Genomic DNA, 17239 nt, shown 5'->3' with positions numbered 1-17239 from the left:
TACATAGGTACAAGCAGCCACATGTCCCAGAAGCTTTAGGCAATTCCTTGCAGTTGTGGTAGGGAACTGCCTGAGATTTCAAATAGTGTTGCCCAGGGCCTGGAACTGCGATTCCGGGAGGTATCCCCTGGCCTTCATGGAGTCCAATAACGCCCCTATGAACTCGATCCGCTGGACCAGGGACAGAGTTGACTTTTGCACATTCAGGAGAAGGCCTAGTTCGTCGAAAGCTGCTGTTATGAACCCGACTTGCGCCTCCACTTGCTCTCTGGAGCAGCCCTTGATCAGACAGTCGTTGAGGTATGGAAACACCCTGTCGCCTGTGCAGGAACGTGGCCACGACTGCCATGCACTTGGTAAACACTCAAGGCGCTGCTGAGGGGCCGAACTGGAGGACCGTGAACTGTAGTGATTGTGGTTCACCACACATCTGAGGTACCTCCTGTGGGACTGTGATTACGATGTAAAAGTACGCGTCCTTCAAGTTGAGGGTGGCATACCAGCCCCCTGGATCCAATGAAGGGAGAATGGAGACCATGCAAAAATTGGCTGCCTTTGGCTTTTGGTATTATGAAATACCAGAAATAAAAGCCCTTGCCCTTCAGCTCCTGAGGAACCTCTTCCACTGCCCCCAGTAATAGGAGCGAATGCACCTCCTGTATGAGGTGTTGCTTTTGAGAAGGGCCCCTGAAGAGGGACAGGGAAGGGGGGTAGAAGGGCCAAGAACTGGAGGGAGTATCCCCTTCCTATCATGTGGAGCCCCTAGTGGTCCGACGTAATACGGGTCCATGCAGGGTAGAAAGGGGACAATCTGTTCAAGAAGGTAAGGTGGGGTGGATCCAGTGTCCATGCTGGTGCGCCGTCCTTGAGCGTGCCTTCAAAAGGTCGTCTTCTGGCCTGAAGACGGCTTTGACTGGCCGTAGCCCTGGTGTGGGGAAGGGTACGGCCTCTTCCTGCCATTCCTGTTCCTCCAAGAGCCATCCTGTCTGTTCTGTGGCTGGTAGAACCACGATGGAGGTTGTGGCCTGAAATGTTCCCGCTGTATAGTGAGGGTATCAGGCCAAAGGACTGGGGTGTGGCCCTCGAGTCCTTCAAGCTATGGAGCCTTGCGTCTGTCTTTTCTGAAAAACAGGCCGAGCCTTCAAAGGGAAGATCCTGGATAGTCTGCTGGACCTCGTAGGGGACACCAAAGACTTGCAGCCAGGAGTTCCTCATCATGGCTACCCCCTGTTGCCATGGTGTGGGTGGCTCGAGTGATGAGCTTGCCATCTTCCACCAGCACAGAAAGCTCTGCGCAGAAGTCCTGTGGCAGCAGCTCCTCAAATTTGGCCATCACTCCGCAGGTGTTGTAGCTGTATCCATTGACGATGGCCTGTTGATTTGAAATGCGGAGCTGCAACCCCCACATTCAATAGACCTTCCTGCCAAACAGGTCTAATTTCTTCACCTTCCAGTTTTTTTGGGAGCGCCCGATAGCCCTGGTGCTCATGCTGGTTAGCCGTGTCCCCTACCAGGGAATCTGACGGAGAGTGCGTATAAAGGTGCTCATCTCTCTTTGAGGGAACAAAGTACCTTTGCTTATTCCTCTTTGCCATGGGAGGCAGAGGCGCCAGGGTCTGCCACAAGGTCTTAGTGGCCTCACTGATAGTTTTAATAAGTGGCAGGGCAATGCAGAATGGTGATGGCTTGTCCCTCGACAGCACCGAAGGTCGAACTGGCCCTGGTGATTTGTCTCTCCTTGGAGGGGAGGACGGTGCTGTAAGCTCCAGCAGGTCCCTTGCCACCTAACACCCCTCTGGTGTGGAGGGGAGCTGCAGCTCTCAGCTGTGGCTGGCTGGTGAGCAATGAGGGTCCGGACTCGACTGGATCCCTGTGGGGGCAGGAGTCGGTGTGACCCTGGTTGGTGGCGGGGCCAAAGTGGCGTGGCGTGACGCGGGTCTCTCAGCCAACTGCTCCTTGAGCTCAGCTGGAAGAGAGCATCTCCTCTCCAGCCTCCTCTTCTTTTGGGGCACCGGAGACTGAGATCGGTGCCTCCCTGTGGCGAGGCCTTGTGGACAGAGCCAGGGTGGTGCAGAGGGTCTCTCAGAGTTCTTCCTCGGCGCCAGCGCACTCCGCACCAGGTGTTAGGGTCGGCTCTGCCCAGCCGGGGTCCGACTGAGCGTGGCGCGCAGCCTCCATAAGGAGGATCTTGAGACACTGGTCCTAGTCTTTAAGGGTTCTGGGGCGAACTCCCCTGCAAATCTTGCAGAGCTCTTGATGGTGCTCCCGCAAACACTTCAGACACAAAGTGTGTGGGTTGCTCCTGGGCACAGACTTGCCACAGTCCTCGCAGGCTTTAAAACCCAGGGACTGAGGCATGCCCCGATGCCAGGAGAGCATTGGGGGAGAGGGGTACTCCCAAAATGAAACTTAGCAAACTACCTAATGATCTAACTTACCACAACAAGTAGGATAACTATAGTCACAATTTACAAAAAGACACTGCAAGATTGGAGGCACTTGCCAAAGCAAGAGTTAGAGGTTCTGGCTAACCGTCACTAGCAGTAAGTAGGAACTTAGGGGATGGCAGGTTGGCAGGGCCCTATATTGAGTGCCATAAAGGTGCAACCCCAGGGGACGCCCAGGCCAACCCAATGGATACCGCCAGGGAAAAATCTTCCGGCTGCCAGGCACGCACCTAATTGGAATTGACATGAGCAACACATCTCAAAGACCTTTTCCTTTTTTAAATACATCGGCCAATATTTTCAGAAGTAGAGGCCTAAGTTGAGACCCTGAAGCCTATATTTAGGCATCTCAGGGTGGGATTCCCAGAAGCTCCCATGTGACTTCAGAACGGATGTTAACAATGCCCTGCCCCCCTCTCTCTCAGAACAGATGAGCATTTTAAGAGTGACACATCTTAGTAGAAAAAATGCTATGTAAGCTCTGAAATTCTCTTAACAGTTAGCAAATGGCGGAGTCAAGCATGAGCCATCCAGTTCAGCAACTGGAGACTAACCGGGAAGCAGTTGGCTGATAGGGAGATCAGCCAACTGCTCTGGGGAAAGGACATACTGAATGGTACAGGCCTGACCCTCCAAGCAGGGGAAGGTAACCTAACTCTCGCAGTCCTACTAGTCAGATGGAAACAGAACAAGCTAATTCCACTTTTAAACTCTCACATATAAAAAATATTGATTGTTTTTATTAATCTTGATTTAGCTCTGCCCTCTGGGGCACCTGGCATCGGCCATTGTTGGAAGACAGGACACTGGGAGACGGACCTTTAGTCTGACCCAGTCTAGCCATTCTTATGTTCTTAACCCCTGGCGAAAAGGGAAGCCCTGGATACAGCCAACTCCCACTGGGGTGCTGGCTCTCCAGGGGCACGAGCCATTAGTGAGGCTGGAAGTTACTCAAATGGCACTGTTCCCCCAGAACACCACACATCATGCTTCCCCCTCACACACACACCTGGACCTCTGAAGAAGCTGCTCTGAGGGACTGCAGGAGACTGACCTCGAGGGTACTGGGAGTAGGGGGGAGGGGTCTCCCACTGGCCTCAAAATCACTGGCCATTTCTGAAGATTTAGGCCCTAATCTCTGGGAACCCAGCCAGTATCCAGAGCACAGGCTGAGGATGAAAAGTGACATCTGCTGGACACATGTAGCATAGTCACCTCCCAGCCTAGCCCGCGGCCACTGCAACACCATCACAGTAAATGCTGGAGCGAGGAGCAGCTCTCTCCCCAGTTCTGCAGACAGCCAGCCCTCAAACCACAGCTGCTCCCTGTGACGCTGGGCTCCATATGCTTTATGAAAATATGCTCATGAATTCGTGAATATGATGTAAACAGAATATGCTTTATGCAAAACGTCTCTTGTAAGGTATCATTACAAAGCTTATGATCTACTCAGTGTGTTCATCCTATTTGTCTGCATGTATTATTTCTCTGTCTGGAGTTAGGAGACTACGCTATAAACTTGTATTACTGATGTAAACATATTACAGGGAAGCCATTAAGGCGCTTCAGAATCAATGACCTGTAAATGGCTCTGTTTACCTGCAAACCTTCCTGTGTACGTGTGGGCCAGCCCTGGAAGAATGGAGGTTGGGGGTCTCACAGGATGTGTGACCATGTCACAGGATACTAAAATCCATCTTAAATCTGGTACTTTTCCATTTAGAAGGAGGGGTGGGGACCCAGAGAGACAAAAGATTCCCACCTTGTGCCAAAGCTATGAAAGGGGGTGTAGCAGAACAAAGAGGCCAGTCATGAGAAAACCCCTAGTTACCAGCTGAGCTGGAACTAACAAGGGCTGTACCAGGGAAAGGATTAGGCCCAGACTAGGAAGGAGTCTAATCTGTGAAAGAAGCTTACTGGAACATCTCTGAAGGTGAGATTTACCTGTAGTCAGTTTCTTAATGTATTGCACTTAGACTTGCATATTTTTGCTTTATTTTGCTTGATGACTTACTTGTCTGTTATTACTTGAAATCACTTGAATCCTACTTTTTATACTTAATAAAATCACTTTTGTTTATTAGTAAACCCAGAGTAAGTGATTAATGCTTGGGGGAGCAAACAGCTGTGCATCTCTCTCCATCAGTGATATAAAGGGCAGACAATTTATGGGTTTACCCTGTATAAACTTTTTTACAGAGTAAAACGGATCCCACTGAGAACTGGGTGCTGGAGACCAGTAACCTGCTGAGTGGTTTTCACTTAAAGCCGGCAGCTTTGGGGGCCTGGTCCAGACCCTGGGTCTGTATTGCAGCAGGCTAACATGTCTGGCTCCACAAGGCAGAGTTCTGGCGGCCCAAGCTGGCAGGGGAAACGGGCTCAGAGGTAATTTCAGCACGAGGTGACAGTCCCAAGGGGGTCTCTGTGACCGAACCCATCCCACTCCCTGCCCCCACTCTCTGACAGCACAGGAGTCATTTGCCAGGGCGGTGCCAAGCAGTGGGTACTCACTGTATCGTGGGGATGGGGAGCGGCTCTGCCTGCTGTACTGCCTTTCCCATTCTTCCCGTTCCTTCTCTCGCCTCTCTCTCTCCCTGCAGGAAAACAAGAGGGATTAGTGCCCAACCTGCAGAGAACACGCCCAGAGCACAACAGGGGAAGGAAGAGAGTTTACTTCATTCGGATCTTCCGGGCCATGGCTCGCAGCTCGTCTTCTCGCTCCTGAAAGAGAGAGGCACGGATCAGCCAACCGCCACGTGGCATGCACAGGCAGCGAGGTGGCCCCAAGAGGCAGCTGCTACACATTCATTCTGTGGGCAGAGCCCTTCAAAGCTCAGCTGAGGCACAGCCTCCCAAGCTCAGAGTGAACCCCAAAACACACACACTCCCCTCAGCACAGCAGTGCTCCCCTGACTTCACTCCCCACTCCTGCCTATTGCGCCCCTGGACCACCGCTGTGGATGTTACCTCTGCTCTTGGGTAACACATTCATGAGCGCTCCTAACCAGGCAGCGGGGTCTGCAGGGAGAGGCCATTCCAAATGGCCGGACACTCCACTCAGGGGTGTGAAATGGGAGTAGTGGTGCAACCCAGTGGTTAGAGGCAGAGAGACTGATCCATGTCAAGGTGCAGCTGGGTCACGTACCTGCCTTTCATGTTCCTGTTGCATCATCTTCTCTTGTGCTGCCTTTTTGTCAGCTTTAACTGAGAGAGATAGAGAGAGATTTTAAGCAGCTGCCACAAGGCCAGGCCAAAGCGGCAAGTGAACTGCATGATGAAACCAGTCCTGCTTACACTGCCTGTTGAGAGCCTTCTGCATTCGCAACTTCAGCTTCTCCTGCGGAGTCAGCTTTGGCTACAAGGAAAGTTAAACAGAGACATGTTAAGGGAAGGCACAGGGACATTGGCACTGCCAGACGGGATCAGATCCGGACGCACTCTTGCTGAGGAGGGCATCTCCTACACCAGATGCCTCAGAGGAAGAGACAGGAAACCCTGCACCAGACAGATGGGGGAGCAACCTGCCCCGGCAGGTCTCATCCTGATCCTTGACACCTACAGACTGGGTTAGACCCTGAAGGAGGAGAGTCTTCCCCCACTTCCAATGTTCTGTGTTGCATTGACTAGAGTAACTCAGGATATTCTTGTCAGCCACAGAAACAGCCAGTCCCTCATTGCATCTTGCCAGGTTTTTGGCCACAGCAATATCCTGTGTCAATGAGTTCCTTCTGAATAAAATATGAGACAGTCTGTGGATGTCCTCATCAGTTTGGAATTTTCACCTTCTAATTTCATGGAACGTTCCCTTCCTGTGCTGTGAGGCAGGGAAATGCTCCCAATCTCCCTTCTCGACCAGTCAGTAATTCACAGACTTTCTCCTGTCGCTTCTTATTCACCTCCTCTAGAGGAAGGTCTACCCTATAGCCAAGACGTGAGATTGTAGACATCTTCGAGCTAGCTTTTACTGAATTTGATCCAAGCTAGCTTGAGTAACAATGGCACTGAAGTCACAGCGGAAGGGGTGGAGGCATAGGCCAGCTGCTTCTAGGGACCAAGGGAGCTAGATCAAATCCACCTCAGGCGTATCTACACATGCTGCAATCCCACTTCCAACTGCAGTGTGTAGACATACCCTAAGGGAATAAAGCCAAATCTTTTCCCTCCCTCCAGCCAAGAGTTTTGACCATTGTTACAGATTTGTAGATTCCAAGGCCAGAAGGGACCAGTGTGTATAACCCAGGCCAGGGAACGGCCCAAAAATAATTCCTAGGGCAGAGCTTTTGGAAAACCATCCAATCTTGATTTAAAGGTTGCCAGTGATGGAGAATCCACCATGAATGCTAGTAAGTTGCTCCAATGGATAATGACTCTCACAGTTCCCATCTGAATTTGTCTAGCTTCAACGTCCAGCCATCGGACTGTGTTAGGCCTTTCGCTGCTAGATGGAAGAGCCAGTTATTAAATATTTGTTCCCCACACAGGTACTTGTAGACTGTGATCAAGTCCCCCCTCTCTTCTGAACCTCCTGTTCTAGGGTGTCCTGTGCGACATGGGGTGACCCGTGCTGCACAGTCTGCACCCGTTAATCTCTATCCCATCCTTTGCACCCTAGCCCCTGGTTTGTTCTCTTGGCTGCAGCAGTGCACTGAAGAGGGCTCTCCTTGGAGCTGCCTGCAATGGTGCCTGGGTCCCTGGCCTGACTGGACACTGCAGTTACATCACTCCAAGGTGGGTGAGAGGGAGGACAATGTACTTTTCTGCCTTTTTCTGGGAGCACTCTCAGGCTGCGTGCCAAGCTGGGCCTCTCAGGTCTGGGGAACGGCCCTGTGGACAGGCAGCCAGAAACGAGAGGCTTCACTGGTCAGAATATGCAACTCAACTTAGGCCAGCAGGGACCCACTCAAAGGCACCCAGTGGCACCCAAAGGAGGGGCCAAGGGCCACTCTCCAGTTGGTTCTAGCGCAGATGGGAGCTGGGCAGAGGCTGCTGCTCCTCTAACAGCCACAAAAAGGGCTTGGGGACTGGAGGAAATCAGCCCAGCCAGCCACGTCTGTTCATGCAGCCAGGGGGAGACCAGCACCAGCAATACTCCAGGGGCTGCTAGAGTGTGCAGCTTTCAATCCCAGCTAAGGGAGACCCTGGAACTCATGGCCAGCTAGCAGCCTTGGTGCCACAGTTTGGGCTCCCTGGAGCAAAGGAAGCCAAGCCCTGGAGCACTCCTCTGATTTAACACCCTCCAACCCCACATGGAAATTCAGTCTGCCCAGCATGTGACCTGGGCAGCTTTAACATGCCTTAAGTTACAGGTTACAGACAGGTTAGCCCTCCGGCACTCAGGATGCCACTGCCACAAAAGTGCACCCAGGCTTTGACAAGCCCTCCCCAATCTGCCAGTAGCATGGGACTACTGCAGTCCTTCAGGGTAGGGCCCTGAAAGTGCTCCTATGGCAAGCCAGATCAACCCACAGTGGGGCAGCTGGATACTAGACTCCTGCTACATTACTGCTATGCTCAGCCTAGCGCTCTCCTGACCATTGGCACCAAGAGTTATCACAGGCAGGATCAGAGTGAACCCGTGCAGCAGCTCCATGTTTCTGGGGACAGCACTGATCTCTTGCAGGGATTCAAGCCAAGAAAGAATGTGTCTAACACCTGCAGTGCTGGGGAGCCCTGGCCTCCCTAGCCCAGCTCCATTCACGGAGGGCCAGGCTGGCCAGGACTTCACCTCCATTAGCCCACTGGCGGAAGTGCAGAAGCTCATCCCCAAGACTTTCTCTCTGAATGCAAGAAGTTAGTCCACCAAGACTGAGGGTGTGGATTGCTGTTGTTGGCTGTCAGTCATGTGGATTGACATTTCCCCAGCGCTTTAGCAAATTTGATCGATTAGCCCAGCATATTAAGCAGACAAGAAAACATGTTTGACAATTGCCTTGGGGCTAGAACCAGCTCCCCACATTCAAATCATACCAAGAAGGTGCCTGGCCTATATACACCCCTCGCTCGTTCCTTTCTGACAGACAGCATCCATCGGACAGCCCGAGCCCTAAGCGTCACACAAAGGCTCCCCATGGTAGTGATGGCTTGGAGATGACCTGCAGAGCGGCAGGCAGAGAGATGCCAGGGTAACCCCTAGGGCACGCCCTCCCTTGCTCTGCAGAAGATCCCACTGCACACCCCCCACACAGGCGCCTTGCTTCCCTAGGGACCCAGTCTTGGGATCTAGACCATCAGGAGTTCATTGGTTGCCACTCCTTCCCAGACACATGGAGGGAAGCCAACAACCTGCTGCCCATTCCTGGAGAGCCGGTGCGCACCTGGATCCTAGGTAGGAATGCAGTGAGCCTGCTTTCCCTTCCTCTTCGGGATCTCAAGGACACAAGGGTCAACAGAACACAAAGCGCCTCTCTGCGCTGCGGGCTGACTTGGCCATGAAATGGCCTTGCAGAGTACAGCAGGGCCCCCTGCTTCCAATCCAGCACCTCTCCCTCCATGTTTGGAACTCCTTCCTAGAGGCTTCATCTGGAGTCAGGGCCATGCAGGCTGGGAGGGCCATGCTTTAGATCAGGAGCCTAACCCTGGGTCAAGCCACTCCAACCTACCGCCCAGGAACGGGCAGCAGGACCCAGAATGACACAGGGATCCCACAGCTGCGAGGCCCGGAGTCCGAAAACACCAGGAGGTTTGTTCCAGGAACCGAACAACTGGGAAGGGAGGGCGTGTCCTGGCCCCAGCCCCCTTGGCAGCTCAAAGCACCTTCTCCCCTCAATGAGTCTCCCAAAGCTCCTATTGGCGGCACTTTGTTTACTGCTTTGTGCACCTGCACCCAGGCAGGCAGCAGGAGCACAGTCACGAGGCACTCGCTGCAGAGCAGCCCAAGCCCCAGACCAGCAGGGTCTGGAGACCGCAGCTGGCAAGGGAGGGGTGGGTGTGAAGCCGCCAGGGGGTCTGAGGCACCAGGCTGGTTTTCAGGGACAGCAATGATCCCAAATCTTGGCACTCTTGCATTCTAGCTTAGTCAGTGCAATAGAGGACACAGGTTCATCCACTTACAGGGGTCACTCAAGGTAGGGGATCAGGGTTAGCCCCCTTACAGGCCAGCCCCACCCCCCTACACTATGGACTGGCTACTACCCAGCGGACCAGGGTCTTTGTGGAGCCAGGAGCAGGGAAGGTGTCTTCTATTCCCAGGAATTCAGCAAAAGGGACAGTGACCCGAAACCCATCCCCACCTGTCACTCAGAGCTGAGACTCCTCCGTTAACCCCCTTGCCCGGAGGCAGGGTTGTTGGCACTTGCCTATGACGGCTGCCATCCATTCTCAGTTCTAAGGAGCTACTGGGCTTGGCAGGCCTGCACCTTGAGGAGAGGGCTCAGGATTTCCAGCCCAGGGATAGGGGACTTGGGTTTCAAACGCAGTCAAGGAGCCCTTCATTCAGACAAGTCCCTGCATCTCCTCACTCCCGTGAACTACAGGGTCCCTTAGTTTGTTCTGCAGTGATGTGAATTAAACAGGTGAGGTTAAATTCTTACTGACTTTGGCAGCTCCTGTCTCTTTACCACCAGCAGTGTCAGCCCTAGAGAGGGAAAAGAGCTGTGATCAGAAGCACTGTGGAGCAGATGGGACGCCATGTCCTTGTCTGGGAGAGAGAGGCCCAGCACTAACCTCCCCCATCAGACACGGGAAGACCAGGCAGCTCACACAGAGCTCAGCATTAAGTCTCCTTCACGTACCCACACTGCTGGGTGCCAGCGCTCCCCAGGGCAGGGGCAGGGGAAGCCCCTTCTGCTGCAGGGCTCAAGGCCAAACACAGCATGCAGAAGGGAGGCCAGGGGAAGAGCTAGAACAGAGTGGACTCCACTCACTAACTTTTTCAGTTTCTCCCCCACGGCTGGGGAAGCTGCAGGCCTCAGCAGTTTCTCTCTTGCTGGAGAAGCTGATCTGCTGCGGCTTCGTGAATCGCTGGCACTCCTGCTGCTCCGACTGCTACTCCAGTGTCTCCCTGCTCGGCCACTCCGGCGATAGCGCTCCCCGGACCGGGAATGGCTCCTAAAAGTGCAAAGGACATAGCCAGGGAACGCAGGCTTCCAGGCCTTCCCTACGCCACCGTGCATGCTAGCCTCCCTCCCACTGGAAGTGGAGCAGTAGCATGGCATTAGGGTTGCCAATTCCACAGCTGCGGATAACTGTGGGAAGTGACGTTGTCTACCATAGCCCCATCCAGAGGGTCAGTGGCCTCTGGCCAGGGCTGCAGCAGTTCCTCGAGGTACAGAGAAGGGAGGAGGAACCCAGAGTGTAAAGCTGCCATCTCACCCCCACCCAGCCAATCCCTACCTCGGCCTCCAGAGGCGCCTTCCTGCAGGCTGCAGCAGCACGGGGCCCCATTGAAGGATGAACAAGCCATGCTTGGAAATTCCTGCAATCCCCCACCCGGCTGACTGCACAGCTCCGGGTGGGACGTACCTGGACCTGCGACGGGAGCTGTACCGGCGGCCCCGATCAGCTGAGTGTGATCTGGAGCGCCGGCGGCCATCCCGTGAGCCCCCTCCGGAGTAGCGCCGGCTCCTGCTGCGGGAGCGGGAATACCGTCGGCTGTGGGAGCGGCGGTATCGGCTGGACCGGTGGTGGTGCCCACCAGCTCGGTGGGAGCGGGAGCTGGAGCGGGAGCTCGAAGAGGACGAGGAGGATGGGGATGAGGAAGAGGAGGAGGAGTGTCTCCTATAGAGGACAGAGACAACGCAAGCCATTCACAGAGGGCAGAGACGTGACACGGGGTGCCAAAGAACCACAGCGCGCCAAGATCCCTGCCCTACCCTTAAGTAGCTCAGACTCAGCCCCTGGTCTCTGCCCCCAGCTAGCACAGCCAGCGCCAAGAAGCAGGGCTTGGCATGAAGGAGAAACAAGCATGTTGTGATGATTGTTACCAGCTCTTCCCCCAGGCCAGATCCGAGCCACTCTCAATATAGCAGCTCCTCAGAGCCAGGAGACAATGGCAAGTGGGCTGCGGGGCCACACAAAGGCATCAGAAACCCTCCACCTCACTGCTGCCAGGATCCTTGCATGCTGGCCCAGGAGAGGGCTAAGAAACAGACAGCAGTGCCCCAAATGACTCTCAGCATGTTCAGTGGCCCCTGCTCCCCCAGCAGCGTCCCTATGCTTCAGCTGCGAAGAGAACCCTGTGGACCAGCCCCACCTACTCTGCACCATCACCCCCTGGTGGCTAGCGTCTCCACTTCAGTCCCCAGGGGCAGGGCTCGCACATCAGTGGCTGCAATGCAACTGCCTGCTGCCCAATTCCCTCGTGCACAGTGAGAGAGCATCTGGGGGTGTCCAGGGCTCACTGACAGGGGGCGCCCTCCAAGAGGAGGGGCTAAGGGCTCAGTAACTCATGTCTGTCCTTCCATTACCAGAATCCTCCACCATCCATTCCCCACTGAGGACCCTCAAAGGTAGGCTGCAGGGAGAATGGTGAGGCCAAGGCATTCGTGCAGCCAGAGGCTGCGAAGGCTCATTAGGCTAGAAAGTCCATTCTGGTCTTTCCCATCTGCCCCAGAAGACCCTGCGGAGGACAGGGCTAGCAGTGATTTCCATGGTCCTAGAGCACGCAGGGGAAACCCAATTGTAATGGTACAGGCTAGTCAGCCCTGGCTCAATGTGGGTTTGGTTACACCATTCTACCACAATGCTGGGGAAAAGCCTGAAGTCTTATCATGCCCCTCCCCTTAAGGGCTGAGACCGTGCCCAGGCCTGGGTCCTCCAACGAGGCCTCCAGCAAGTTACAGGCGCCACACCGGGCTCAGCTCTGGCTGGCACAGTGAGTTAGGAGTGAAGTGGTTCTGAGAAACACCGACGGGAACGCTGGGCTCTTCTCACAGCCCCCTCCCATGGCCTCACTGCCTAAGACAGACAAGTGGCTTAGCAGTTCTGAGGGCTGGGGGAGTGGACCATCACCATCCTGCCACATGGGCCACAGGAAGGCTCCAACATGTGACGACTCTCCCATGGGGCAGAGCTACTGGGGCAAACTGGGATTCTGGCTCTTGGCAATGCTGCAGGGGGGCAGTGAGAGGGGCAGTAATGTTAGGCAGTCCCAGCCCAGACGCCAGGACATGCAGTTCCACTTGAGGGCACCACCCAGGGGCTCTGCAGAGTGTCTGCAGCTCCATCTCCCTACACAGCCTTGGCCAAGCACTGTGCAACGGGGTGCGCGTGGAGCCTCCCGCTCAAGCTAGTTAGCCACAGACACACAATGGCAATGATGCAGCCACGGACCCGAGGCCAGGCGCTAGCTTGGTCTATACGGTGCATACAAGGCCCTTGACAATCTTGTGAGCTCTCAGCCTGCACTCATGTGCCCTGCTCCTCTGGAGAGAGAGCTGGGACAGGCCAGTGCACTGAGAAAAGGGGCAAGAAGTACGGCAACTCGGGGGAGGGGGGAGAAAATGCAAGGAGAGGAGAGGAAGGGATATTGTGGGCAAGTAGGAGAGCTGCCCCTTTCCAGCTGCCAAGATCCCCCATGTCCTAGAATCTCTCCCCCTCACTGACATGCCAGGTCCCTTCCCTGGGCCTCAGGACAGGCTCCTCCACAGAGTTCCTCTCACAGGTCAAGGATCTGGCTACTCAGGGCCTTCCAGGCACTGTTTACCCAAACAGGCCTCTTGCTCAGTCTCCTGGAGAGTGCCCGCAACTGGCCACCCCACACAGCACTTGGCCAACCCACGGGCAGGGCTGACAATGAAATGGCAGCTGGAAAGGACTGGATGCCTAGAGCTCTCACTGGACAGGGTCTCCAAACAGGGGCAGCTTGGCTTGGTGCCCATCGGGGGCACAGAGGGTGCAGGCCGATCACGTAGATGGGCCGTTAGCCCCTGCTGAGTCTCTGGTGTTAAGGTTTGGGAAAGCGAGCCAGACGAGGGAGTTACCGACCGGGAGGAGGCGCTATGACCTGCTGCAGCGCTGCCCTGATGCACTTGGGTGGAGCGCGGCTTGCCAAGGGAGACAGCTTTCCCAGGGACTCCTCCAGCTTGAGCAGCAGCTGCTTCCTCGTCACTGCCCCCAAAGCTGGTGATGAACGTGATCTTCTCTTCTTGGCCTGGGGAAGGCGAGCGAGAGAGCGAGCGGGATTCGGAGCTGGATTCTGAAGGTGACCTGTGAATAAAGGGAGAACAGATGGGCTGCTTCACTGTGGGAGGTGGAATTTACCAAAAGCTCCCCCAGAGGGACAGCACACTGGGGTAGGTGCAGTTTCTGGACCCCTGCTGGACCTTCCTAGGGCGGCAGCAGACCCAGCATGTACTGCAGCACCTGCTCCAGCAGGGGGTGACCTTCCCCCAGCCCAAGGGTCCCTCAGAAACAGCCAGAATCTGTCAACTACAAGAATCCCCAGAGACTGTCGCTGCAGTGGCCTCTACCCCAGGAGTAGCAGAGGCAGAGCAAACCACTCCTGCCATGCCCAGCAGCTACAGGCACTCACCGTTTGTAGGGATCGTATGTGGGGCTGTCTCTCCTCGCATAGCTGCAAAGAGAGAACACGTTATGGAGAGCCTGTGGCAATGACCATGGAGAGATCCAAGCACAGCCTGCCACATGACCAGCAGCCAGGTGCCCTGCAGTGTGACCAGCTGGCAGCACAGCCATGCCGCTCACTCTCCCCAGTGCCCCACTCATTGCAGGACGCAGGGCAGAGCTACTCCTCTTGGGTTTAACCCGCCCCACTAGGGTCACAGCCCCCCACAGACCTCATCTACTGAATGGAGCAGAGCCCTCTCCCAGAGAGGGAAGGTAACCCTGGTGCACACGGCCTGTACTGGCTCTGCATGGAGAGGAGAACACCGAGGTACCAGCTGCGGCCTACAATGTGTTATCTGGGCTGCGTTGGCTGGGTGGAAGGGCAGCGGCAGCCTCAGGGCTCACGAGGGGTGGGGCTGGGAGCCATGGCCCTGCAGGGCAGCCCGGCCAGACCTCTCCGCGCTGGGCAGTAGAGAACCCAGCAGACTCCCGGCATGCGGGCTGGCCTTTAGCACACAGCTGAGCTGGGCCACAGCTGTGCACTAACTGTGCTGCATGCGTCCCTGCAGGCTGAGAACCACTGTGCATCACATAGAGTGAGAGGACAGAAGAAGCCTGTCGGCCTATGATGGTTGAAAAATTATCAGTTGGATCAGAATCAGTTCTGGATTTAACTAAAGCCCAGGAAGGAAGTTTCCTAAGTTTGTGTCTGCTGGGGAGAATGACATTGCAACTAGGTCACATCCAGTTAGTCCCTGGGACCAGACGATTTTGGTGCTTCTATTTTGCCTGTTGCTAGTGTGTTGCTGGGTAAAGATATGACAACTTTGTTTAATTGGGTTGATATCACAGCCAGGGCATAAGGAGAGCATGAAAGTGATTGAACTGCGTTACCCACTGACAGTGTGGAAACTTGTAACTAAGCTAGTGTGTGTTGAGCCTGGTAACCTGTGTGTTGCCACCGAGGAAAGCTGCAAAGGGAAGGAGAATGCCTCTAACTATGGAGTCCAGCAGCTTGCCTAAAAGGTGTTGTGTAAAAATCCTAATGGGCCAGAGGTGACCGAGTGTAAGGGACAATCAGAAGGAGTTTGGTTGTGGCTCCGCAGTGCAATGCTTCTGTGGAGCAAGATAAACGTGAATTGTTGCTTAAAGAAGCTCCTAAGGAGAGGAATCCTCATGGTTGTTTTTGCAATGCAGTTTGCTGTAACTGAGGGGTGTGGAAGTGAATTAATTGAGGTACATCAGGATGAATTTCTGTCCGTAGAAGGCAACAGTTTGTTGAGAGATTTGTTTCAGTTCCTAACAGCCAGAATTTTTCTGTTGAAAACAGATCCACTGACTTTGCTTTAGAAAAACCCAGTGTGAATAACTTAGAGAAGGCGTCAGATGGAATGAAAATTGTCAGGGAATTTGAATGGCCCTATGACAAAGACCAAGTGGCTGTGCTTGACCAGCTTCGGGAAGACGACGTTGTTGGAACATGAATGTCTCCATACTGATTCTGTAAAAAGCGACAGAGTCCTGTGGCACCTTATAGGCTAACTGTTAGTCTAAGATGCCACAGGACTCTGCTGCTTTTTACAGATCCAGACTAACACGCAACCCCCTCTGATACCGATTCTGTGAATGAACAGTCTGTGACTCAAGTTCAGAGGGAGGACTGAGTAGCTGAATCAACTCCACAGCTGTCCTGCTCTGTAATCTCTTGAGAACACAGGGGATGGCAGGCAAACTTTCCCTCCTAGACACTTCAGATATGACTTTTAAAAAGTCTTAGTGGACTTGACATCTGATTCTGTGTGGAAGCAGAAGTTGGTAATGGAAGGACAAAAGAACCTTGAGTCTGACATGCTAGTGAAAATGGATGGTATCTCTTTAGGACAGAATCCAGTCTTGCAATTAGTAATGGTTAAGAATCTGAAAATGTGTTGATGCAAATTACCTGTCTGACGGGGGGGGGGGGGGGGGGGGGGTGCCGCGAGGAGAAAGGCTTGCCCATACCATAGCTGTTAGCAAAGAGGACACACCTAGTCAGCCAATGGTTTCTGTTACACAAAAGAGGTCAGATTTTGACCCTTCAGGACAGGGAGGAAGGAAAAAACTTCATCTTGCTAATGGAAGCCACAAGTTAACCCTAAAATGCCAAAACCTCAACAGTCTTGAGCCAGAGGCGTGGCATGACAAAAAATGCTTGTAAATGTATGCATGTCATCCGACGAAGTGGGTATTCACCCACGAAAGCTCATGCTCCCATACGTCTGTTAGTCTATAAGGTGCCACAGGACTCTTTGCTGCTTTAACTCACAAGGGAAGATGCCTCCTGTGACAGCCTTTACTATGACGAAGCAAAGCATGCACAGACATGTGACTTGCCCATGTGACTCCAAACACCATCTTGTTCCCTGTAATTTTCCACAATGAGAACAATGGGTTTCCCTTCACTTGGCAGAAGCTATGAAAGGCCCTAGAAACATCTCCATTTTGCCTCTAGCCTGCTCAGACCCATGGACTATGAACTCATACTAATGGGAGCATTCTAATCAAGGGTTCGAGGACCTTCCAATGATTTGGAAGCAGCCAGAGACTTGACTTAAGCCAGCACTTTATTCCATCATCGCTACAAGCCTGATTCAGGAACTTTGCAATTACTGTATGTACTTGATTCCTTTAACCAATTTTAATTCTCACATTCCTGTTTATAAATAAACCTTTAGATTTTAGGTATTAAAGGATTGGCAACAGCATGATTATTGGGTAAAGAACCCTTTGTTTGATGAAATTGGTTTTGAATAACCACTCATTAAGTCCAGTGTTTTTGATGGTGATACAAGGACTGGAATGGCTAAGGAGACTGCTTTTCTGACTTCTTGTTAGTCAGTGTGGTGAAAATGGTGAAATAGAAGTTTCCTTTTGTTGCTGGTTTGATATATCTTATAGGAGAATAACCACCAGTTTTGAGGGGTGTCTGCCCTATTTCTCAGCAGTTTGTCCTCTGTTTGGTATTCTCAGTTGTGACCCACAAAGGAACGGTGACACCAGCCTCCCTCCTAAAGGGGTTCAGAGGAGAAGAGTCCAGACAAGGAGAGCACATGGAACATCTGGAGCTAAGCCAGCCGCCCCGAGGCCTTAAGGGACAGAGCTAGGGAATTTACCAGATCACTGACTTATAAATTCGTGAGAGAGCAAGAGAGTCCCTACCTTACACACAGACCCCTGGCCAAAGAAAGCATCACACCTCCTGGCCCCTTGGCAAGCTTGCACTAGCAGAATCCATGTGGACGGAGCCT

The 17239-nt window shown here is 53.6% G+C and overlaps 1 protein-coding gene across 3 annotated transcripts in view; it reads right to left on the bottom strand.

The window, feature by feature from the left end:
* CLASRP (CLK4 associating serine/arginine rich protein) overlaps positions 1 to 17239 on the bottom strand; it is a 43934-nt gene that overhangs the window by 3622 nt on the left and 23073 nt on the right. The window contains exons 13-21 of one of the 3 annotated variants that reach the window (XM_030544700.1): positions 13918 to 13959; positions 13371 to 13592; positions 10908 to 11162; positions 10314 to 10493; positions 9981 to 10020; positions 5742 to 5802; positions 5593 to 5651; positions 5122 to 5168; positions 4959 to 5041 (exon numbers count right to left, since the gene is read on the bottom strand). In XM_030544700.1, the coding sequence (XP_030400560.1) occupies positions 4959 to 5041; positions 5122 to 5168; positions 5593 to 5651; positions 5742 to 5802; positions 9981 to 10020; positions 10314 to 10493; positions 10908 to 11162; positions 13371 to 13592; positions 13918 to 13959 (989 nt within the window). Of the gene's footprint in view, positions 1 to 4958; positions 5042 to 5121; positions 5169 to 5592; positions 5652 to 5737; positions 5803 to 9976; positions 10021 to 10313; positions 10494 to 10907; positions 11163 to 13370; positions 13593 to 13917; positions 13960 to 17239 lie in introns of those variants that run through there. The other 2 variants (XR_003998081.1, XM_030544701.1) reach the window with 2 other exon arrangements.

The sequence above is a fragment of the Gopherus evgoodei genome, unplaced genomic scaffold (assembly GCF_007399415.2).
Source record: "Gopherus evgoodei ecotype Sinaloan lineage unplaced genomic scaffold, rGopEvg1_v1.p scaffold_34_arrow_ctg1, whole genome shotgun sequence".
NCBI classification, from domain to species: domain Eukaryota; kingdom Metazoa; phylum Chordata; order Testudines; family Testudinidae; genus Gopherus; species Gopherus evgoodei.
Note: the sequence above shows the minus strand (reverse complement) of the source record. Positions and strands in the feature narration are given on the sequence as shown.